Below are 25,629 nucleotides of genomic sequence, written 5' to 3'. Positions count from 1 at the left end.
CCTTGAGGCGCCTGGGTGCCTTAGTGGTTTAGCATGGGACTCTTGGTTTCAGCTCAGGTCATGATCTCACGGTTTCGTGAGTTCGAGCCCGTGTGGGGCTCTGTGCTGGCAGTGCGGAGCTTGCTTGGGATTGTCTCTCTCTTCCTGTTTCTCTCTGCCCTTCCCCACTCTCTCTGTCTCTCTCAAATAAAAAAACTAAAAAAAAAAAAAAAAGAGTTGTCCCCCCCCCTTTTTTTAAAGTAATCTCCACACGTACATGGGACTCAAATTGCAACCCTGAAGTCAACAGTCTCATGCTCTACTAAGCCAACCAGGTGCCCCAGAGTTGTTTTAAAGTTTTAAAGTTGTTTTTAACATAGAGAATTGATGCCTTTGTGATTCTTTTCCTTATCAGCGAATTCAATATAATTGTCCTCTCATTCTTAAGTGCTCTTACAACATGAAAAGGGAAGTTGTAAAAATTTTCTAAAGCAATTTAGTTAAATTCATGGTATTTCACCATTTGTTGGCAGGACTTTGTGTCATTGTATCAGGATTTCGAAAACTTCTATACAAGAAACCTCTACATGAGGATTAGAGACAACTGGAATCGACCGATCTGTAGTGTGCCTGGAGCCAGGGTGGACATCATGGAGAGGCAGTCTCATGATTATAACTGGTCCTTCAAGTGAGTCTCAGTTGGGAAATTATCTCTTGACAGCAACAAAAAGGAATTTCTTCACTTCAGAATTTATTCTATTGCAAATTGAGTATTCTGTTAAAACAAGAGTCGAAGCTGAGAGTACAGCACGACATAATTAGTTTCCTTGCATATAGTTCATCGTTATCCAGATTTTTAAATTATATTTTTCTGTTACATTTGATACTGTGTTGGATTATAACTGAAAACAAAGTTTGACTAATTAAAAAGAAAAACAAGAAGCCAAAGAAAAACTGTCCTTTCTGTTATGCCACTTACAAGAATCAAGTGTCTGAATATACTTCTAGATATTTTGATTTCTCGAATGGTTCCAGGATATATGCAATGCTTTTACTTAAATAGGCTGAATAGTTTAGAAAACTTTTCATATTCATAAAACTTTATTGTTTAGATCTCACAAGTATTGCATCGTTTGCATTGTTACTATTAAAAAAAGAAAAAGATAATACAGATAAATGAAACATTCCCCCATGACAACTAACCACTATCCCTTCTGCAAATCCACTTCCCCACAAATCTTCACTCCCCAGAGGTGACCACTGTTACCAGTTTGTTGTGTATCATTCCTCCAGATGTTTTCTGTGGGGTATGTATGTGGTGAATCCACTGGGGTTACGTACAGGTAATTTTTGATTTATAAAAATGGGGACCATACTATAGAAATCATTTTATACCTTGCTTTTTTCTTGCTAACATGTTGGTAATATCCTGCTTGTCTGTATCCACAGCCAGCTTAATATTAGCAGTGGCTACTTAGCATCGTATAGTATAGATGTATATAGTGTATGGCAGGTTGGGCTGCACCATCCTTTGTTAAAAACCCCAAAATTTCAGAGTTCAAACAGCAGCAGTTTCTTGTCCACACTTCCCGTCCACCTTAGGTTGGTGGAGCCTCTGAACCATGTTATTCTCACTGGTGGGCCCAGGCTGATTGAGCTTCCATCATATGGAATGTCACTGGTCTGTGTGCCTGGAGAAGGGGCATGGTAGATAAATTGTGCAGTGACTCTGAAAGGATCTTTATGCAGCTATCCTTTCGTATCTGTGTGGAAATTGCTGAGTCAAAGAGTATGTACTTCTTTTAATGGAGAAGTCCTGCCAAACTGCCCTCCAAAAAAAGAAAAAAATTACTGACTGATATTCTTATCTACAGTATGTGAGACTGTCCTGGCCAACACTGGCTATGGTCAGTTTTTAAATCTTTATCATTATCTATACGTGAAAATTACTATTTTGTTTTAATAGTATTTGCTTAATTTTAGTTTCTTAGTGAGTTTGAGCTTCCTTTCTACTAGGCCATATTCTCCCTACTTTCTGTATATGGTGCTTCCTTTTATATCATCAGTGTGTTTATTATTACGTGTACATATTTGATTTGCTCATGAGTTTCATGAACTTTTATGGTATTGAAATACAGGTACACAGGGAATATAATTAAAGGTGTTATAAACATGGGTTCCTACAACTATCTTGGATTTGCACGGAATACTGGATCATGTCAAGAAGCAGCTGCCAAAGTCCTAGAGGAGTATGGAGTTGGAGTGTGCAGCACTCGGCAGGAAATTGGTAAGTGCAGGCTCTGTTTGGCCAGCTAATGTTCTTAATTGTGCTACTCCGGAGGCAATAATGCTGATGCAGAGCTAGAATAGTAAGCATCCAAATACATACTTTGCCATAGTTTCTGAAATAACGGATGATTTTAATGGGTTCAACACATGTTGAGACATATTTATCTTTTCCATTATATTATAATACAAAATATCTCTAGAAAAGTTCCATAAGTATTTGACTCATTTACAGCTTTAATGTTCACTTTGTTGGCTTTTACAAATGGTAGTGGTTAAGAGTGCTGTTTCCTAGGCCTGACCCTGTGGGCATATGAGGGTTATTTAATCTGTTTCTATGCTGGTAAGTGGGGGTGAGAATAAATACTACCTTATAGGGCTATTGAAGAATTAATTCATATAAAGCATTTGTGACTTGGTAAATATTCAGTAAATGTTAACTTTTTGTTTTTGTACCTTTACAAAATGTAAAGGTGAATATATTTATATAAATAAATTTCATTTTTGTTCATAGGACGATTTCAAATTCTTCTGTTTTGTTCCAGAGAACTGATAACTATAAAGGTTAAAAGGCAACTTCTGGATATTTGTTACTATGAATCACCCTCAAACTTAGTAGATTAAAACAGTAATTCATCATTATTTCTCATAGGTCTAAAGATTGGCAAGTTTAGCTGGGTCATTTGTACTCAGGTCCTTAATGACATAGTTTAGGAAGCATGGTGCAATGGTGATATATGGTAATCAGACCTTACATCTTTATGACACTTTGTAGTTTATAAATTTCTTGAGCCTTTTCTCTCTTTTGATCCTCACAACAATGTCATGAGGTAGATAGAGCAAATATTATTATTGGTATTTAGCAGATATGAAACTGAAGCCCAGGGAGGTTAAATGACTTGCTTAAAGCTTTGAGGACTTGTAGCATCTCAGTTCAGCAGTGTTTTTTTCATCATGTTTTCTGCATTGATCAGTCTTGTTCGGTCCTTACAGATTTGATTATTGACATAAAATCACAATACAAAGTGAGGGAGGATGTTTTTTTGTTTTTGTTTTTGTTTTTGTTTTTTTTTTAATTTTTTTTTCAACATTTATTTATTTTTGGGACAGAGAGAGACAGAGCATGAACGGGGGAGGGGCAGAGAGAGAGGGAGACACAGAATCGGAAACAGGCTCCAGGGTCTGAGCCATCAGCCCAGAGCCCGACGCGGGGCTCGAACTCACGGACCGCGAGATCGTGACCTGGCTGAAGTCAGACGCTTAACCGACTGCGCCACCCAGGCGCCCCGGGAGGATGTTTTTTAACTTGTCTTTTGCTACATAACAAATCATTCTAAAACCTAGCAACTTAAAACAGACACAGACATTTATTTGCTTATAATTCTGCCATTTGGAGAAGTCTTGATATTTATCTTAGCTCCATGTGGTGTTGGGTGGGGCATTATGGCTGAGGATAGAGTATCCAGGGTGGTTTCACTTACATGTCTGATACCTCAGTTGGGTAGTGGGATCAGTCAAGGGCTGGCTGAGCCCTGCATTCCTCTTCCATAGTCACTTATCCTCCAGAGGTCCTCCTGCTCCCCGTGGCTTTTCTTTACAAGCTAGTTAGACTGTTTTGTGTGGCAGCTGACTTCAAAAGTATAAAAGCAGATGTTGCCAGGCCTCTCAAGGCCTAGACTTAGAACTATCATGTGTCAGCAGGAATGGGAGAAATTGTTGGCAATCTTCTTTACAGAAATTCCATCACAGGGGCTGAATCTGAAGGTATTCAGATCTGAAGTGGTATCGACCACGATGTCTTTCGTTAGCCATTTCTCTTCATACTACTCTTCTATAGAGCTTAGTCTGAAAAGGTTGTAACGTGAAGACTGTGATTTCTTTTTATAAAGTAATGAGTAACTTTTAAATTCAGGATTTGGCAGTGTTAACTTCACTAAGTTCTTCACACAGGAAACCTGGACAAGCATGAAGAACTAGAGAAGCTTGTGGCAAGTTTCTTGGGAGTAGAAGCTGCTATGGCATATGGCATGGGATTTGCAACAAATTCAATGAACATTCCTGCTCTTGTTGGCAAAGTAAGACTTGTCATTTATGAAAACTCTCTTGTATGTTGTAAAGCATTCAGAACAAGCCAAAGGCTGTTGTAAACTTCATACCAAACCTGGTCTGCCGAAAGATATATCTATCACAAATTTTTGAATAACAATATCACATGGAGACTTAGTGGAAGCTTTCTTGCTAGAACTCATGATTTTTTACTCTTCCATTAGAGGATTCTTGCCTTCGTCATTCATGTGGTTTTGAAAGGGATTCTGATAAAAACCTCATAAAATGCTAAAATTTTGAAAGAAACAATGTTTAATTTGGAAGGTTGTTTAACAGGTGGTTTTTCCTAAGTAGAAAAATTTGAAAATACATAGGTACCCTAATACTTGTTCTTATAATGCGTGTTGCTCAGAGATAATATAGGCAAATTATAGGTATATATGTAAAGTGAAGGTAATACTATAGGTTAAAAGTAAGAATATAAGTTAATAATAGTGAAAGTTTAAAGCACCTGGGTGGCTCAGTCAGTTAAGTGGCTAACTCTTGATTTCGGCTCAGGTCATGATCTCACAGTTCATGAGATCAAGCCTTCATCAGGCTCTGCACTGACAGTGTTGAGCCTCCTTGGGATTCTCTTTCTCCCTCTCTGCCCTCCTGTGCTTGCACTCTCTCTCTGTCTCTCAAGATAAGTAAATAAACTTAAAAAAAGTAATAATGAAGGTTAAAAGTAGTAGTACTAATAAAAATAATAATTTAAGAACTGTGTATTTTTTGCTCCCTTGTGGGTAGAGTTTGTAAGGGGGCAGTTAAGGAGAGAAGAGATAAGAGACTTTGTAAATCACATTTTAGCAGACTGACACTCTCCACTTGAAAGGGCCCTCAAGGAATTTTATTTATTTTTTAAATTTTATTTTAAGTAGGCTCCACACTCAGTGTGGGGCTTGAACTCACAACCCTGAGATCAAGAATTGTATGCTCCACTGACTGAGCCAGCCAGGTGCCCCAGGTTTTTTAATATTGATATTTAGGAATTGTATATTGAAAAATTGGTAGATTACTGAGTTGAAAGACTTGGGTTTTTGTTTGGTTGCTTATATATTCAAATTTATTTATTTTTTTGTATATTCAAATTTAGCTCTATGACTGGGAGCATGTCACAGCCTTCCTTTTTTTTTTTTTTTTTTTTCTTTTAAGTTTTATTTATTTAAGATATCTCTACACCCAAACCTGGGGCTCAAACCCATGACCTCCCAAAGTCAAGAATTGGCCTGCTCTTCTTTTTTTTTTTTTTTTAATGTTTATTTATTTTTTGAGAGAGACAGTGTGAGTGGGAGAGAGGGAGGGAGACACTAGAATTGCCTGCTCTTCTGACTGAGCCAGCCAGGCAACCCGTCACAGACTTTCTGAGCCTCAGATTTTGCCTTGTAAAATGAGGTACTTGGACTAGGTTAACTGTAAAGTCCTTTTCAGTTATATAATGTATGGTTTCTTTTTTTTTCTTTTTAATTTTTTTTTAACGTTTATTTATTTTTGAGACAGGGAGAGACAGAGCATGAACGGGGGAGGGTCAGAGGGAGAGGGAGACACAGAATCTGAAACAGGCTCCAGGCTCTGAGCTGTCAGCACAGAGCCCGACGCGGGGCTCAAACTCACGGACCGCAAGATCATGACCTGAGCCGAAGTCGGACACTTAACTGACTGAGCCACCCAGGCGCCCCTATAATGTATGGTTTCAAGGAACACATGGAACAAATAAAGAACAAATACCAAGGGAGGAGGTTTAAACCCAATTATATTGATATTATATGATATTATATTAAATATAAATGGCTTATATATTCCAATTAGAAAAGAGAGGTTGGGGGCATCTGGGTGGCTCAGTCATTTAAGCATCTGACTTTGGCTCAGGTCGTGATCTCACTATTCATGAGATCAAGCCCCACGTTGGGCTGTGCACTGATGGTGCAGAGCCGGCTTGGGTTTCTCTCTCTCTCCTTCTCTCTGCCCCTTCCCCCCACACATGTGCTCTCTCTCTCAAAATGAATAAACCTAAAGAAATTATTTTTTCAAAAATAAAAAAGAGCTTGTCAGATTAGATAAAATTAAGTAGGTTTCTACCAAAAACCTACTTTAAAGACACAGGTTAAAAGTAAAAGGATGAAAGGAGATACAGCAAGCAAACAATAATTTGAAAAGAAAATTAGAGTGACTATATTAATATAAACAAAGATTTCAGAGCAAGGAATATTTCTCGGGGTAAAGTGGAACATTGTATAATGATACAGGAGTTAATTCATTAAAAAGATAACAATTTAAAATATATCGGTACCTAAATAGAGCTTCAAAGTACATGAAGCAAAAATTGATGAAAGGAGAAATAGACAAATATATAATTGTTACTAGACATCTCCATATCCTTCTCTGAATAATTGATAGAACTAGGCAGAAAATCAGCAAGGTTAGAGAACACTTGAAAAACATTACCAACCAACTTGACCTAATTGACATTTATGAAACATTTTACCCAATAACAGCAAACATTTACCAAGATAGGCCATTTTCAGGGCCCTTAAACAAGCCTTAACAAAATTTTAAAAATTTAAATTATTCAAAGTATGTTCTCTGATTCTAATGCAATTAAATTAGAAATCAGTAACATAAGGGGCACCTGGGTGGCATCCGTAAGTGTCAGACTTTGGCTCAGGTCATGATATCACGGTTTATGAGTTTGAGCCCCACATTGGGCTCCATGTTAACAGCTCAGAGCCTGGAGTCTGCTTCAGATTCTGTGTCTCCCTCTGCCCCTCCCCAACTCGTACGTGCCTGCTCTCTCTCTCAAAAACAAATAAAAAGAAAGAAAAATCAGTAACACAGAGATACCTGGAAAATGCTCAAATATTTGAAAAAACATACTTCCAGATAACTCATGAGTCACAAAGCAGAAAGGAAACATAGAAAATAATTTGAATGAAATGGAAGTGAAGCATATTATAATTTGTGAGATAAAGCTAAAGCAATTCTCAGGGAATATATAGTGTTAAGTGCTTGTATTAATAAAAGAAAAGTTTTGGGGTGCCTGGGTAGCTCATTTGGTTAAGCGTCCGATTCTTGATTTCAGCTCAGGTTGTGATCTCATGGTTCATGAGATGGAGCCCTGTGTTCCATGCTGACAGCTTGGAGCCTGCTTGGGATTTTTCTCTCTCCTTCTCTCTCAGTCCCTATCACCCCTCCCTTCAAAATGAAAAAAAATAAACATTAAAAAAAAAAGAAAAACATTTTTTTTTGAAGGAGAGAGAGACAGAGAATGAGGAGGGGAGAGGCAGAGAGAGAGGGAGACACAGAGTCTGAAGCAGGCTCCAGGCTCTGAGCTGTCAGCACGGAGCCCGATGTGGGGCTCAAGCTCACGAACTGCAAGATCATGACCTGAGCCAAAGTCAGATGCTTAACCAACTGAGCCACCCAGCCACCCCAAAAAAGAAAAATTTTTATGGAAACCAATTTGACAATAAATTTTGTATAAAAAAAAAGCCACATTTTGAATCAGCCATCTAAATAAGGACTTTGAAAAAGAAGAGCAAATTAAAGAGTCCCAAAGAGTCCAAACAGAGGAAAGATAAAATAAAGGTAAATTCAGAAATCAATGATTTAGAAAAGAGACTATGGGAAAAATGTGTGAAACCAAAGATGGTTCTTTGAGAAAATGAATAAAATTGATAACTCTCTAGCCAGACTGGTGAGGATAAAAAGAAGACACAAATTGCCAGTGACAGGAATGACAGAGGGCACATCACTACACATCCCATAGACATTAAAAGGATAATAAGGACATTTTAAGAACTTTATGCCAGTAAATTCAACAACTTAGATACAGTGGACACATTCTTTGAAAGACCTAAATGTATGGTTCTTTGACTTCGTCACGTTGATTATAATACATTCCTGTCCTGCATTTTAGCAGTATAAATCTTGAGATTCTTACTTGGAATTTCTCAGAATTTTTCACAGTAAAGAGTTAAATAATCTTGTTCTATTCTTCCCTGTATGTTCAGAAACTCTAATCATGTAGAATTAGAGATCTTATATACAGACACGGAAAGTCTTACCTTAAAGATTTATCTTTCAAATCAAGTATTTTAGTTGAAATGTTATTTATTTTAGTTGAAATGTTATTAAGTATCATTTAATCTATTAAAGGCAGGAACCAATACAGTTTTAATATTTCTTTGAGTCTGATACTAAATTCTATGTGAGGTTGTTGATTATTCAGCTTCAAGGAAGGGGGAATCAGTATACTGTAGAATAAGAGCATGTGTTCTGGTAGCAGAAGCTTTGTAATGAATCACTTAGCATGCTTGTGACCTTGGGCAAGGTTTGTTAACTTCTCTGAAAGGGAATTTCCTCATATGTAAAGTGGGGATAATAATAGTACCTGCCTCAGAGATTTTTTTAATGAGGATTAAAAGTAATAATGCCTTTAAAAGCCTTAACATAATGCCAGGAACCTATTAAGTACTTAGCTGTTAACTGCTGACATTTAATTTTATTTTATTTTTGAACTAAGGATGATAGTTCATGGTAGATTGATACACAGAAATGGTGAATAAGAATGTCTAAAAAGGAGGTAAGGGGCTCCTGGCTGGCTCAGTCGTGGAGCATGCAACTCTTGATCTCGGAGCTGTAACGAGCCCCACGTTGGGTGCAGAGATTACTTAAAAATAAACTCTTAGGGCTCCTGGGTGGCTCAGTCGGTTAAGCGTCCGACTTCAGCTCAGGTCACGATCTCGCGGTCCGCGAGTTCGAGCCCCGCGTCAGGCTCTGGGCTGATGGCCCAGAGCCTGGAGCCTGCTTCCGATTCTGTGTCTCCTCTCTCTGCCCCCCCCCCCCCCCCCCCGTTCACGCTGTGTCTCTCTCTGTCTCAAAAATAAATAAACGTTTAAAAAAATAATAAAAAAATAAATAAACTCTTAAAAAAATACATAAAAAGGTAAATAACAAATCATATTGCAGATTTTGTCAGAAAAAAAAAATGAGCTGAAAAGAGAAGAAAATAAAATTGTATGGAGGGAAAGGAGGAGGATCCTTTTAAGGTACAGTGGAATGCAAGAGTGGCAAGTAAAGGATTTGAAGACTTGCAGAAGAGAAATTCAGAGTTTGGATGTAAATAAAAGCTTGTTGTTGTATACCTGAATATTTAAGTCAGTCACAGGACTGAAGAAATGAAAAGGCTGGAATTCTGCATCTACTTCTAAGTTAATTTTGCAAAACAAAAATATGTATACTTTTCTTCTTCTTGAAATTGATAGTTTTGCTGTTGTACAAGCTTTCCTTAATAAGATAGCATTATTCATGATTTTAGCGTTTTATAATTTGTGTAATTACATCTTTCCTCCCAGCTTCTTACCTTCCTGTGCTTGTGGTTTTGCAGGGTTGCCTGATTTTGAGTGACGAACTAAACCATGCATCTCTGGTTCTAGGAGCCAGACTCTCGGGAGCAACCATTCGAATCTTCAAACACAACAGTGAGTTTGATGTGGAATCCACTTCAGACTTTAGTGTTTAATATTTTTTGGGTTAGTGGCAATGGTACCATTAGTTACATTAATAATAGAAAATCTCAATGAAGCATGTTGTGACATTTAAAATGTCCTTCTGGTCCAGTCTTTTAAAAGTTATTCTTGGGGCACCTGGGTGGCTCAGTTGGTTAAGCGACTGCCTCTTGGGTTCGGCTCAGGTCATGATCAATAGTTTGTGAGTTTGAGCCCCTAATCAGGCTCTGTGCTGACAGAGTGGAGTCTACCTGGGACTCTCTCTCTCTCTTTCTCTGTCTCTGTCTCTCTCTTTCTCTCTCTCAAAAAAATAAATAAACTTTAAAAAGTTATTCTCTTCCTCATTAGAATAGAAATAGAGGCTAAAGGAAGCCTTTTTCCTCATTAGAATAGAAATAGAGGCTAAAGGAAGCCTTTTGGTACAAAATACAAGATTCTCCTTTTATTTGGCTTTCAACTTTTTCTAAATAAATTTTTTCAATGTGTATTTATTTCTGAGAGAGAGAGACAGAGTGCAAGCAGGGGAGGAGCAGAGAGAGGGAGACACAGAATCCGAAGCAGGCTCCAGGCTTTGAGCTGTCAGCACAGAACCCAATGTGGGCCTTGAATCCATGAACAGTGAGATCATGACCTGAGCTGAAGTCGGCCACTTAACCAACTGAGCCACCCAGGTGCCCCGAGAGAGGCAGGGGAGGGCTTGTGGTGGGGGAGAGAATCTTAAGTGGGTTCCACACACAGCGTGGAGACTGATGCCTGACATGGGGCTCGAACCCCTGACCCTGGGATCATGACCTGAGCACAAACCAAGAGTCGGATGCTCAGCTGACCAAGGCACCCAGGTGTCCCCAGAGCATTTATCATTAACAGGAAAATTATGATCCTCATTAATGGTAGTACCAGCCAAGCTGTTTCTGGGCCTGTTAACCATCCTTAAGGACCAACAGAGCCATGAGAGCTAGATAATGTACAGACAGCTGATCAAGTCAAACAAAAGGCTAACTAATTGCCAGGCTTTCTTACCACATAGTCTCATGGATGGCACTGGCGTATTTTTAGCACACTACTAAGTTAAAGCTGTTTAACAAGCAGTTATTGAGTGTATCCTGGGTGAAAGGAAATGGAGCATGCGCATGAATTTTCCCTCCTATTTGCTTTTTAAGAGGTGCATGTATTTTTAATAGTTTATTTGCACTTTCTTGCTCAGTCTTTTATGTGTGTATTTCTGAATGACTCACTAGGATTAAAGATACAGTTGATTCTACGAATACAAAAAAAAAAAAGCTAACTGAATGGTCAGGTATTTAACATGAAACATGAGCCATTTCACAAGCATGCTAACCAACTCTGAATCACCTATGCCACAGTTATTTGGTGGAGTTTTTGTGGTTTTGAACATTTATTACATTTCAGATTGTCATTCAAGCTGGCAGTAGCTCACCCATTTTGCCTTTTTCGGCTCAGTTCTGATTCCATAAGTTAATGTCCTTTGCTATTTGAGACACCCTTCCTGAATAAGAAACGTGCATTTGCATTTCTGAAATAAAGTTCAGAAAGAGGAAGGTACTTTGTGCTGAAATTCTTTTTTGTGTGATGTAGATATGCAAAGCCTAGAGAAGCTGCTGAAAGATGCCATTGTTTATGGTCAGCCTCGGACTCGAAGGCCCTGGAAGAAAATTCTAATCCTTGTGGAGGGAATATATAGGTAATCCTACTTTCTTATTCTTATCTTTTCTGATTTGGCTCCATGAAGTTACAGAATTTTTAAGCAGAAGGGAATGGTAATCTAGACCCCTCTGGAAACTAAGGAAACAATGTTTATGATTTGTTAAAATACCTGGAAGCAGGGGCTCCTGGGTGGCTCAGTCGGTTAAGCGGCCGACTTCGGCTCAGGTCATGATCTCGCGCTGTGAGTTCCAGCCCCGCGTCGGGCTCTGTGCTGACAGCTCAGAGCCTGGAGCCTGCTTCAGATTCCGTGTCTCCCTCTCTCTCTGGCCCTCCCCCGTTCATGCTCTGTCTCTCTCTGTCTCAAAAATAAATAAACGTTAAAAAAAAACAAACAAACCTGGAAGCAGAGTTTGCACTAGAACAGAAGTCTTTTTCTCTGGCTTTTCTTTATTCTTTCTGTTGTGCTTCATAGTCTCCAGATCACCCCTCTGTTGGGGTCCTTTCTTTTTCTGCTGTTTATAGAGGGAATTTATACAGGGGGCCAAGAATTGGAATATATTTTCTAATATGTCAAAACAAATCATACATCATTTCATTTGAAGAAAGATTTTATTCTGGTTTATTTGCAGTCCTCGCACTTACTTTCTTATGTCCTATTTTTTTTTAATTCTTTTATTTCATTTTATTCTGTTATTTTAATTACACATGCAACATAACACAAAATCTAATGTTGCCTGTAATTACAAGCATTGGAAGAATCTGGTGACCTTTATCCCTCTGTGGTAAATTAAGATCAGTTCTGTTCTGATGCTTGTTTTAAAAGATCCACTCTCCTTTCCCCTAGACATCTGCCTGGCCATGGCATCACCTAACTTTGCTAGTTTAAAATCACAGGCAGATGGGGCACCTGGGTGGCGCAGTCGGTTAAGCGTCCGACTTCAGCCAGGTCACGATCTTGCGGTCCGTGAGTTCCAGCCCCGCGTCAGGCTCTGGGCTGATGGCTCGGAGCCTGGAGCCTGTTTCCGATTCTGTGTCTCCCTCTCTCTCTGCCCCTCCCCCGTTCGTGCACTGTCTCTCTCTGTCCCAAAAATAAATAAAAAACGTTGAAAAAAATTAAAAAAAATAAAATAAAATCACCGGCAGAGTTGTCAAACTATTTTAAAAAAGCAATAAGCTGAAAAAATTAATAATAACAGTAAGTTGACAGACCAGCCCCTAATTTTGAGTTAAGAAGTCTCTGTATGTATTTTCTCCTGTCTTGCCAGCATGGAGGGATCTATTGTTCGCCTTCCTGAAGTGATTGCTCTTAAGAAGAAATACAAGGCATACTTGTATCTAGATGAAGCTCACAGCATTGGGGCTCTGGGACCTACAGGTCGAGGGGTGGTAGATTACTTTGGCCTGGATCCTGAGGATGTGGACGTTATGATGGGAACATTCACAAAGAGTTTTGGTGCTTCTGGAGGATACATTGGAGGCAAGAAGGTAAATGGGCCATGTGAATTGAGCAATTGAGGATAAAGGGACTGGTGATTAGACTTGGTAACTCACTTGTGACAGATAAGAATCTGGAACCCTGATGTGGAGACCCTGAATTTGTTTGTGGCTTAGGCTCACAGTGCCTTTGGGCTTCACAGTTCAGCTTAGGGAGTGACTGATAAACTAAAGGCGGGTTCTGTTCATTGTTTGTTGTTTTCTTATTTGAGCTTCACTCTAAACTACACACTGGTCTGAGATACAGAACACCCTCTTGTATGAGAGAACACACAGTGGTGCTGCCTGTTTGCCACAGTCTTCTACTGGGTTTGAGTTGTGCCCACAGTTTCAAAAGTAGAGTTTATAATGAGAGCCAGTGGGAATAGAAGACCAGTTTCCCTCCCCTTGACCTCAAATGCATCTTGGATGAGCATAGAGACAGGAAGAAAAAGATTATTTTGCCTGCTCTGGTGTACTACAAGGCATTGTATTTTTCAATTGAAAAATTATGTAATGAACTTTGAGGTTTTTGAGAATCAATGCGCTGTGATGGAAATGGCTGAATCATGAGACAGAGGCCTAGGTTTGAATATTTCCCTAACTTTGTGAGACCTTGGGCAAAGCATTTAACCTTCCCATTTCCTTATCACTAAAAACAGAGATAAATATGCCTAGTTTATAAGATTGTATAGTAAGGGTTGAAAAAATAATGTACGTCCATGTTACAACATGGATGAATTTGAAAGTTCATGTTAGTCAGTTTACATGAACTTAAAGAAGTCAGTCACAAAGGTCACATTGTATTATTGCTTTTATATGATATATCCAGAGCAGGCCGATTCAGAGACAGAATGTAGGTTCGTGGTTGCCAAGGGCTGAGGGGATGGGAGAAGCGGCAAGTGATTGCTGATGGGTATGAGGTTTCTTTCTGAGGTAATAAAATGTCCTAAAATTAGATAGTAGGGCCTGGCTCGCTCATTTGGTAGAGTATGTGATTCTTGATCTCAGGGTCATGAGTTCAAGCCCCATGCTGGGCATAGAGCCTACTTTAAAAAAATAAATAAAACAAGATAGTGATGAAAGTCGCACAGCTCTATGAGTATACTGAAAGCCACTGAATTGTATACTTTAGTAAAGTTAATTCCATCTCGGTAAAACTGTTATTTAAAAAAACTCTCCATGGTATTAGAAAAAAACACATCATTTGTTAGTATTTGTATGAGGTATGTGGTAGGAGGAGCTCATACATATCTCGAATTCCTTTTTAAACCTTGACATTGGCTTAAAGCATGGACTTTCTCTTAATAATTGATTGCCTTTTAGAGAAAACTCATTATTAGTGGTTTTAGTCAAGGCTGATAGAGTTTTACCTCAAATTTTTGTTAATGGAACCAGGCTCACTTTGGAGAGTTTGATTGCTAAGATTTATTGCCAAACCAAAGGACTTGAAATCATACTCTGGGAGATCATTTAGGTATGGTATATCTTTGCTTTTGTGGGTTTTGAATAGTCTTTAGTGTTTTTGAAGTGATACACTATTTTTGTAGTCCTATTCTGTGTGTCCTTTTTGGGTTCTGATACATGAGCTACTTTGCACATTTTATTTAAAGATTTAGTGAAGTTAAAAGGAGAGAATAGGGACATAGACCTGATTGTTTTGGACTCCTTGTAACTGGCATACAAAGTTTTTCTTCACTCAGTGAGATGGCTTTCCTGTTCTCATGAAAGACCCAGTGAATTTCTATTCTGCCATATTTATATTATTTTATAAATCTGTATCTGGAGGATATTTAGATTTTTTAATGTTGGGGGGGGCACAGAGACAAGGGGACAGAGAGGATCTGAAGCAGGCTCTGCTCTGACAGCAGAGAGCCTGGTGGGGTGCTTGAACTGAGGAACCATGAGATTATGACCTGAGGTGAAGTCGGACACTTAACCAACTGAGCCACCCGGGTGCCCCTAGAGGATATTTAATACCTTTAAAATTGATGCTAGAGAACGGTCTTACTCTTACTCAGAAGTGTAAGGATGGGCTTAGCAGACATAGAGTAGCATGTAGATGATATTTTTTGTAATACTTAAAAGTAAATTATTGTGGGGTGCCCAGGTGGCTCATTTGGTTAAGTGTCTGACTCTTGGTTTCGGCTCAGGTCATGATCTTGTGGTTTGTGAGATTGAGCCCCAAGTCGCTGACAAGTGTGGAGCCTGCTTGGAATTCTCTCTCTCTCTCCCTCTCTCTCTGCCCCTCCCCTGCGTGTGTTCTCAAAATAAATAAATAAACTTAAAAAAAAAAAAAGGAAATTATTGTATCTAAAAAGCAATCCATATGCCTTGTTTATTAACACAGCATTGCAGATACGTTTATAACATTAAGTGGTATGTTCTCCAAATTTAGAGAGCTTCTTTAAAACTAGTTTTTCTTTCTTTCGTGTTGTGGCACATTTAACAAACAAAACAAAGCCTGAGGCTGTTGCCATGTGTCAGATGCAGTTGTTGCTGGTGGTGTCCTTTGACCTATGATGCTGGTTGATCTTGAATCTCAGATTAGTGTCCCCATCCCCATGCTCTTGAAGGGAGGAAGAGTGCTTTCACCTGGAAGGAAGGCAGTGATATCGCCTGAGGATTCAAGCTTTACCTCTAATGACTTGCTTCTGTGAACTCCACAGGAGCTGATAGACTATCTGCGAACACATTCCCATAGTGCAGTGTATGCCACGTCGCTGTCACCGCCTGTTGTGGAGCAGATTGTCACCTCTATGAAGTGCATCATGGGGCAGGATGGCACTACCCTCGGTAAGTGTGTTTTCTTGGAATATTTCCTATGTTCGGTAAATGCTTAGCAACCAAACATGCTCTTTTCTTGAACTTTTTTCCTCAAATGAGGAGTCAGGTCTACTAATGGGCAGAACTGGCAGGTGTGTGAGGCCTCGGTTGCTATGGGCACTTTTCAGTGTGTTTGGTACACATATGCCATGACAACTAGCCTGGCTTGCTTCCAGTTGAATTTTCTTGTCTACAGATGGTGACACTTTAATCTTACGATCTTACCTATCTTCATAAGTCTTAGGTAATGAGCCCCAGAGTCTTTCTCAAATTGTACAGTTTTATATGAAGATGTAACTCACTGTGTGTAGTGAGAATCTATTCCCAATGTATTTAAAGTCTGCTGTTTGCATATATTAGTGTCCTTGATTCAGTGCCTTTTAAAAGAGTTTCTAATTTAAGAGCAGATAATAAAAGTCATCCTGGATTTGTTTATTCTGTCTTTGGTGGGATTTGTAGTCCAAGCTAGGTGCCCTGACATAAACATACTAAAATGAACAATAAAGAAAATGTAGTACTTTCTATTTGGCTTTTATTCTGCATCACTAGAGGGCAGTATTGACTGCAGAAAATGTAGAACAATTGGGATTTTTGTTTTGTTTTTTTCACTTCTGAACTATTTCCATTGTGTGTATGAGACATACGTTAGTTTTGGTTGTTGCTTTTTTAAGTGCGTCTAAAATGAGTCTTATTCTTATAAAAGATCCTGCATTATTAGCCTTGAGCTGTCTTCATCTATATAATATTTTGTGGTAAGATTTATTTGGTTTGCACTGAAAAACAGGAAGGAAGGAGTATGTCTGATTTTGATTAATGTAAGCCTGTTTTCTTAAATCAGAATTTTACCTTCATATTTTTTCTCATCTGTGATATATCCTTATTATCTCTAGTAAGAGATTTTTGTAAATGGATTTTGAAAGTGTTGGTCATTTTCAGTTTCATGAATTCATTCCTTGGGGAAGGAAATACTTCATTCATATTGTGAACACAGTATGGAGCCTTGTGAGTAACCCCCTGTTAACAGTATCTATGTTATCTCCTCTCCTTCCTTTATGGTGTTAGTTACAAGTAGCATGTTCTGATCTGAGATATACATATATAGCTAGCAGTGATCTACCTCCTTCAGGTAGGTGCCATCAACCTTACTGATCCAATATATGGACTGAGGTGACTGCAATGAAAGGCCAACAGCTATCAAAGTTAATTTTGGATAATTTTTTTGCCTGTCCTAGAGCATGGATCTGTGTGATGTGTGACCTCTGGATAGATGACTTATCCATACCAAATAATGAAATCTAGGCTCTGCTGGCAGTGAGAAAATGAAATATGGTAATTAGCTATAGATAGACGTTGGGTTAGCACTCATTTTCCAGTTTATTTCTCGCCTCTTTAACCACCCCCTATGCGTAGTGGTGTGAAATAAGAGCCGTCTTATTATGCTCACAGATTCTTCAGGTCAGGAATTCGGTCAGGGCACAGCAGGATGGCTTGTCTTTGCTCCATAATATCCAAGGCTTGAGCTTGGAAGACCCAAACGGCTGGGGAAGACTCAGATGGCTGGGGGCTGGGATCATCTGGAGGCTTCTTCCCTCCCATGTCACTTGGGCCCAAGTGTCTTGAATTCTGGGCTCAGCTGAGACTGTTGACCAGAGCACCTTCACATTCCCTCCCCGCGAGGCTGGGCTCCTTATTGCACGGTGACTGGGAATCCAGAGGGATGCTTCAGAGCAGGCATTTCCAAAGGATGTGCTGTAACCCCATGACCTTTTCTGATTTGTTGTTAACAAGCAGGTCACTAAGGCCAATCCAGATTGCAGGGCAGGGAAATCAGACACCGTCTCAAATGGGAAGTGGGTCCAAGAGTTTGTGGCCATTTTTACAACTTGCCACTACCAGCTTGTATACATTTTAAAAATTACTCTCTAAAACTTTTAATTAGTAGTGACAAGCTTCTTTTGGTTACATTATTTCTCTGCCAAAATAGAGGATAATAAAAATGAAACCAAAAGTAGAGATAAATTCCGTATCTCTTAAATCCAGCTACCCAGTCTTAATTAAATATGACCTGATTTCTTTTAGATTTGAGTGTGTAAGGTAATGTTTATTTTTATGGTATCACTGAATGCATCTTTTCATTGTCCTTGCAGAAGGAAAAAAGTGTGACTCAAGCAGCAGCCCTTTGACTATGCCTTAAAGTGATTTTTAAAAAGAGGTATCTGCAAGTAATTGCCTGAGTGTGATTTTATAATAGAAGTGGCCTCCCTGAGTGAAACTTAATCTCTTATGTTTGAGACATTGAATTTCATTCATTCCACAAACACTGAGTATCTCACTACGTGTTAGGCTCTGTGAATCACAATCCACAGGAAATGGGCTTACAAGCAGATCATTTGAGTGGAGTATATACTTGGGCAGTATTGGAGATGCAGAGGACAGTGGCTTGTTGTGTTAGTCTTGGAGAGTACTATAACAGAAAAATTGAAGTTTTACCATTTTACCAAATATTTGAGCGCTTGCTGTGTGCTAGGTGCTGTTTCTAGGCACTCGTGATTCATCAGGAATGAAACACCCCCAAATTTTTGCCTAATGGGGTTTCTAGTGAGGGAAACAGATTATGGAGTATGCTAGAAAATGGTGAGTACTCCGGAGAATAAGTAGAGACGTTTCGAGGGACCCAGTTTGCAATTTTAAATAAAGCTGTCATTGAGAAGACAAGATTTTAGCAAGAATTTGAGAGAAGTGAGGATTTGGCCCTGAAAAATCCAGGGATAAAAGGGCCTAGAGATGGAGGCAACTCTATGGTCAGGAAGACCAAGGAGTCCACTGTGGCCTGAGCATAATAGTACGGGTAGAGGGGTTGCAGGTGAGGTGTGGAGGATGGCAGTTCTGATAGGAGGCACACTTGTCTTGTTAAGGGTATTAGGGTGACACAAAAAAAACAGACACACTGTTTCTCTTGCCCTAGTATCAAATTCAGATTCTTGTCTAGTTTTGAGTTCAGATTCTTATGAATCTGTGGCCTCACTAATGTTGGCAGGCTTCTGGCATGCTTCAGGTAGGTTAAAAATGTTATTGGTCCTTCAGGGGCACCTGGGTGGCTCAGCTGGCTAAGTGTTTGACTTTGGCTCAGGTCATGATCTCATGGTTCATGGGTTCGAGCCCTGCATCGGGCTGTGTGCTGACAGCTTCGAGCCTGGAGCCTGCTTCGGATTCTGTCTCTCCCTCTCTCTCTGCCCCTCCCCTGCTTGTGCTCTGTCTCTATTCCTCTCTCTCTCTCAAGAATAAATAAGCATTAAAAAAATGTTATTGGTCCTTCAGATTTGATGAAAAGGTACAGAAAATAATGTACCCATGATCTAATATTTTAATGATGTTAATATTGCACCCCATTTATCCACTTTTTAAAAAGAAAAAGATAGCTAAAACTCCCTGTAATGTCCCTTCTTGTTTCTGTTTCTCTCACCCATTCCCCAGAGATAACCACTATTCTGAAATTATCTTTCTGTACTTTTATGCTTTTACTAGGACCATATCCATGTAATGTAAGTATCCCCCACTGTTTGAAGGCTCACTCTTTGCTGTGATGACTTCCAAAAATGCTTATGGAATTTAACTGTCTGAATCAAAACCCCCATCATGTGCACACCATCAAAGATGTTTTCACTTGTGCACAAGTCTGGGGAAGAGGCTGTGGAGTGTACTTCAGTTGTATTTCTCCTCTTTTCCTGATAGGACCCGGTCCCTTGTCCACTTGTGTTGTAAAATGTGTTGTGCAATATCTCTTACCTTCCTTATATTACTAGTGAAAATGTCCTGTGATATGCAGGAAAGCCTATGAAGGAAATAGGTGAGCACAAGAGGCCCACGGATGTCCCTGCATTTGAAGAAAACGTGGGAGTGCTCATGCTCCTGGAGACGAGTGAATGCCTAAGTAGAAATATAATAGACTCCATACTGGGCAGCATCACTGAATGATGCACGCTAGAGTACTTCAGTTGTTTGAGGGTTAAAATAGGTCATTGGTATTTTAGGTGCCTTCTATTTTATAGAAATTCTTGGTAGGCTGTTATGTAGATATTGAAGACTGTTTCAGTTTGGAGCTTTGGATGAGCCAGGAACATGTAATTTTTCTTATTTTTGAATGATGTAATATACAGACTCTGCTGCCTGAAAATTCACAGTGTGACACACTTAGGAACAGACTGGATTCCAGTAGTGAGGACTGTCTATGGTATTTTCTGTTTTTAAATGTTACATAAGTTGGTCATATGAGGGAAGTTTTTCTGCCATTTATTTTGTTTGCTTAATATTGTTTGCATTATTTCTGTTGAGTGTGAGGTTCTCATTCATTTGTTTTTGCCGTTACATGTTCCACGTAGTATTACCACAGCTTCTGTGTTCATCGCTCTATTGATGGACATTTAGGTTGTCAGCTCTTTTTCGCTGTTGTTACATGGTGCTGCAGCAACAGTGTGGCTGAGATTCTTTATCTTGCAGTGATATTGGTGGACATCCTCAGAGGCTGCCAAATTCTTTCAGAAGTCCTTACAGCAGTTCAGTCTTCCATTTTAGTATATGAAAGTTATCATGTGCCCATTTCCTTGTCTTTGTAGATACTGTCAGTCCCTTTAATCCTGCACATAGGATCTGTGTGAAACAGAATCTCATTGTAGTTTTTATTTCTATTTTCCTGATCATTTGTCCCATTGGCTGGGGGGTTTGTTTGTTTTTGTTATTTTCTTAAGTTAGGTTCACGCCCAGTGTGGAGCCCAAGGTGGGGCTTGAACTTACAACCCTGAGATCAAAACCTGAGCTGAGATCAAGAGTTACTGAGCCACCCAGGTGCCCCTGGCTGTTTGTTTAGATGGGTATTTTTAAGAGTTCTTCATGTATTCTAGATAATAATTCTTTACCACTATTGTCTCTCAACCTGAGAGACATGGCTTTTCTTTAAATCTTCTTAATAATTTCACAAAACTTTCACAAAAGTTTTCATTCTTAATGTGATAGAATTTATGATTCTTTTCCCATGTGGACAATGTTTTTGTGCCTTAAACAATCTTTTCTTTAGTCTGAGTCAAATATATCTTCTGTAAGTGTTTATTGCTTTCTTCTGTTTTGTATTAATTTGTAGTATGTCTTTATGGTTATATATGTATGTGCATGGCTTATTTTAGGGGCATTTTTCAGTTTCATCTTGGGTTATCTAGGCTTTCTAGAACCATGCATTTTTTTTTTTTTTTAAGAACCATGCATTTTAATATTGTACTGTTTTTCACTTTTTATGTGTTGAAGAAGTTTATCTGGAAGGAATCAGATTTACATAAGAGCTGCACCAGTATTTCTTTCATTGAATTTCCACAGTGCTGTGAATTGGAAATGGGGAGAGCTAAAGATAACACATATGTGAGCTGAAGACACTTTTACATCATGACAGTGAACTTGCAAAATGAAGAGCCTTTTCTCTACCTTGTGTCAGATATCTCATGTTTAACTTCTGTATAGGAAGGAGGGAGAAAAGGTCACGTAATGTAAGTGCTTGGTCCTGGCTTTGATTTTAGTTTTAGGGAATGTTGGACTAAGAAGCTGGTTTGCTTTCTTTTCATGCCTTACCCTCTAATTTTCTGATTTCTGTTATTGGATATAAAATATCAAGCATTATTTTGAATAAGTTCATTTTTGACATACTATTTTCTCCTTTTTATAAGATATGACAGTTCCTATTTACTTGCACGTTTTCAATCTCTGTTGTGTAAAGTTATTTCACCATAACTAGTCCTTGCTGTAGGACCACTTCAAACAGGATGCTAACCCAATGGAGTTCTGTTGCAGATGGGGCTGAAGGCAGTGAAGTCACTGGGAACTTGATTCCCTCCCTTCCTTCCTTCCTTCCTTCCTTCCTTCCTTCCTTCCTTCCTCTTTCTTTCTTTCTTTCTTTCTTTCTTTCTTTCTTTCTTTCTTTCTTTCCCTCTTTCCCTCTTTCCCTCTTTCCCTCTTTCCCTCTTTCCCTCTTTCTCTCTCTTCTTCCTCCCTCCCTTCCTCTTTCTTTCTTTCTTTCTTTCTCCTTTCTCTCTCTCTCTCTTTCTCTTTCTCTCTCTCTCTCTCATGTCAGTTTCAGATAATTCAAAGAATTATAGCTAGATGCTTTAAATAAGCTGCAGTTATTAGCATGGCATTTTTTTGTTTGTTTTGTTTTTGTGTTTACACTTGACCACTTGGAGTACCATATAATTGAATCTACCCTTATTACCACACACTCTACCCTATTTGGCACTCAGATTCACTTTTCTGAACATGCTGTATTTGATAGATGTGTTTTAGTTTTCTGTTTTTAAGATCATGAATTTATTATATATCTTTTCTTTCTTTTTTTTTTTAAGTTTATTTTTGACAGAGAGAGAGAGAGAGAGAGAGAGAGAAAGAGCGAGAGAGCATGAGTGGGGGAGGGGCAGAGAGAGGGAGACACAGAATCTGAAGCAGGCTCTAGGCTCTGAACTGTCAGCACAGAGCCCAATGTGGGGCTCGAACTCACGGACCATGAGATCATGACCTGAGCCAAAGCCAGACGCTCAACCGACTGAGCCACCCAGGCACCCTGATTATGTATCTTTTCTTTAAGATAATCTATTATTCGAGTTTTTAGCATTTTATATGTGGTCATACATTTGAGGCTTTTATTCAGAATGTCAATTTTGAGACTGATTTAGGAAGTTCATGTATTACCTGTGCTAAGGTAGTTTTTATTTTCTTCTTTCTTGGCCAAGTATGGACCCCTGTTGATTTGCAGCACAAGTTTCTTGTTGCCATACAAAGATCATCTTTCTTATGTCTTTTATTTTTAAGTGTGCAGGTTTCATTTTTTGAAACTTTGCAGCTTCTGGAAGAAAATAGAAAATGTAGGGAGAAATTTGAGCATTTTTTTTCTTTTTAATTTACCTCCAAGTTAGTTAGCATATAGTGCAACAGTGATTTCAGGAGTAGATTCCCTAATGCCCCTTACCCATTTAGGCCATCCCCCCTCCCACAACTCCTCCAGTAACCCTCTGTTTGTTCTCCATTTTAAGAGTCTCTTATGTTTTGTCCCCCTCCCTGTTTTTATCTTATTTTTATTCCCTTCCCTTATGTTTGTCTGTTTTGTATCTTAAAGTCCTCATATGAGTGAAGTCATATGAGATTTGTCTTTCTCTGACTGATTTCGCTTAGCATAATACCCTCCAGTTCCATCCACGTAGTTGCAAATGGCAAGATTTCATTCTTTTTGATTGCCAAGTAATACTCCATTGAATATATATATACCACATCTTCTTTATCCATTCATCCATCGATGGACATTTGGGCTCTTTCCATACTTTGGCTGTTGTTGATAGTGCTGCTATAAACATTGGGGTGCACGTGCCCCTTTGAAATAGCACCCCTGTATCCCTTGGATAAATACCTAGTAGTGCAATTGCTGGGTCATAGGGTAGTTCTAATTTTAGTTTTTTGAGGAACCTCCATACTGTTTTCCAGAGTGGCTGCACCAACTTGCAATCCCACCAGCAGTGCAAAAGAGATCCTCTTTCTCTACATTCTCGCCGACATCTGTTGTTGCCTGAATTGATAATGTTAGCCATTCTGACAGGCGTGAGGTGGTATCTCATTGTGGTTTTGATTTGTATTTCCCTGATGATGAGTGATGATGAGTGTGTCGGTTGGCCATCTGGATGTGAAATTTGAGCATTCTAATCTTGCTCCGTGTTCTTGGCTTTTCCTGTTGGCTTTAAGAGACTGGGGCAGGGGAAGACAACTAAAAACTGTGGGGAAAAAAATCACAATAATTTGAAATATTATTCAAATATTTCAAAATTCCATGATGTAGAGCTAGCTATAGCCATACGGTAGAGTCAGTATTTCTGAGCATAGTATTTTTAAATCATTTTCTTATTTAAAACAATCACACAGAAAAGTTGGAAATAGGGGCACCTGGGTGGCGCAGTCAGTTAAGCGTCCGACTTCAGCTCAGGTCATGATCTCGCGGTCCGTGAGTTCGAGCCCCGCGTCAGGCTCTGGGCTGATGGCTCAGAGCCTGGAGCCTGCTTCCGATTCTGTGTCTCCTTCTTTCTCTGCCCCTCTCCCCTTCATGCTCTGTCTCTCTCTGTCTCAAAAATAAATAAACGTTAAAAAAAAAAAAGAAAAGTTGGAAATAAAGCACAAAAGACTTTTTTTTCCTGAACCAGTTGAAAACAAGCTGCTGATGAGAAGCTTCATCATCCCAAATGCTTTAGTGAGTACTTCCTACATTTTCCTACATAACCACAATACAACCATACAAAGCCAGAAATTGACACTGAAACAATTAACAATTAACTAAACAATATGGCATGATGTTATTTCAGTAACTAATACTGAAACGTTATTACTGTCTATTCCACAGACCCCTTTTAAGTTTGGCCAGTGTCCGAGTGATGCAGGTGTGGTTCAGAATCACGTGTTGCATTTAATGGTCCCCGTCTCTAGTCTTCTGCCGCCACAGTTCCCACTCTTTCTTTGACTTCCATGACTTTGACACCACGAACGATTACAGGCCACTTATGCTATAGAATATTCCTCAGTTTGGGTTCACCCAGTGTTTTCCTCGTGATTAAGACTCAGGAATGTATCTCGAACAGGAACAGCACAGAAGTTACACTGCGGTTTTCTATCTTCAGGTTATTCAGGCCTGAAATCTTGGTCAACTTCCCCCATATCTAAGTCAGATTTTGTTGGTTCTCTCACTTCTGCTTACTCCCATTGCCACATTTCTATTTCAGGCCCTGATTACCTATTGCCCAAACTATTGCCCCAGCCTATAACTGCCTTTTTCTTGCTGCAATCTTTCCTGAACACGGCCACCTGTTGCTCTTCCCAACAGAGAGCTGTTTGTCAGCATCTGCTTAAAGATGCTGAAATAGAAAATAGCAGTCTTCAGTACCTACTAGTTGCTCGCAGAATAAAGTCCAAATTCTTGATACGATGCTCAAGGTCCTCTACATTTAACAGTAGCTTAACCCATCTTTTTCTGTATCCTCTCATGTATCCTTATTTAAACCAGCTTGGTCCCTCTGCTGGAATGCTTATCCTCCTATCCCCCAAATTCTGTTCATTCTGCAGGACCAACTGAAAGGCTCTTTTACAACACCTTTGTGCTAATACCCTTTTTCTCTCAAAAGCCTTTTTTCACAGCTTTATAGTATCACAGACTTATAATTTTGTCTCACAGGGTTGGTGTTTAATGTTTGAACACAGTGTTTTGTCTAAAGTGTGTATGTAAGTCAGTTCATAGACTTAACTGCTAGATGTTAAAATTGGTGTCCAGTCCTAAAACACCAAATATGTGATGAAATCTCTAAACCTTACCTTTTCATTGTAATTTTGACTGTTTTAAGTATTTTAAAGTATTTTATGTTACTTGCTTTTGGGTTTTTTTCTTCATAACTGATTGTGTAGCTACAGTACAATTCCAATGAGCATATAAAGTTTATTATTGTCATATTCAGCGAGTCTAATAATTTTTGGTTTTGTCTCAGATGAATTAAGTTTCTGAGTGCTGTGTTAGTATTCACACTTTATTTTTTCCCTTTAGCTAATATTTTTGGTAGTACAAGGATGAACTGTCATAGAATAATGCTGTTATAGAAAGACAGAAACTTTTCCAAAAATGAACGTTCAGTTATGGCAGTATTACTGGGTAGTAACTTGAAAAGCTTGTTGGTCAGGTGCTGGAGCTAGACCAGTAGTGTGGAGATTTCACTGTATAATGTATTGAAGTTCCCTAACCGTTGGCTGTAAT

At 39.0% G+C, this 25,629-nt stretch overlaps 1 protein-coding gene across 1 annotated transcript in view; it reads left to right on the top strand.

The window, feature by feature from the left end:
- The window catches only part of SPTLC2 (serine palmitoyltransferase long chain base subunit 2), a 103,805-nt gene that overhangs the window by 36,281 nt on the left and 41,895 nt on the right, over positions 1 to 25,629 (top strand). The window contains exons 3-9 of the mRNA XM_040477856.1: positions 513 to 667; positions 2,118 to 2,266; positions 4,216 to 4,340; positions 9,737 to 9,830; positions 11,454 to 11,559; positions 12,788 to 13,007; positions 15,665 to 15,791. Coding sequence (XP_040333790.1) covers positions 513 to 667; positions 2,118 to 2,266; positions 4,216 to 4,340; positions 9,737 to 9,830; positions 11,454 to 11,559; positions 12,788 to 13,007; positions 15,665 to 15,791 — 976 coding nt within the window. The remainder of the gene's footprint in view (positions 1 to 512; positions 668 to 2,117; positions 2,267 to 4,215; positions 4,341 to 9,736; positions 9,831 to 11,453; positions 11,560 to 12,787; positions 13,008 to 15,664; positions 15,792 to 25,629) is intronic.

The sequence above is a fragment of the Herpailurus yagouaroundi genome, unplaced genomic scaffold (assembly GCF_014898765.1).
Source record: "Herpailurus yagouaroundi ecotype Mexico unplaced genomic scaffold, PumYag 141, whole genome shotgun sequence".
NCBI classification, from domain to species: domain Eukaryota; kingdom Metazoa; phylum Chordata; class Mammalia; order Carnivora; family Felidae; genus Herpailurus; species Herpailurus yagouaroundi.
Note: the sequence above shows the minus strand (reverse complement) of the source record. Positions and strands in the feature narration are given on the sequence as shown.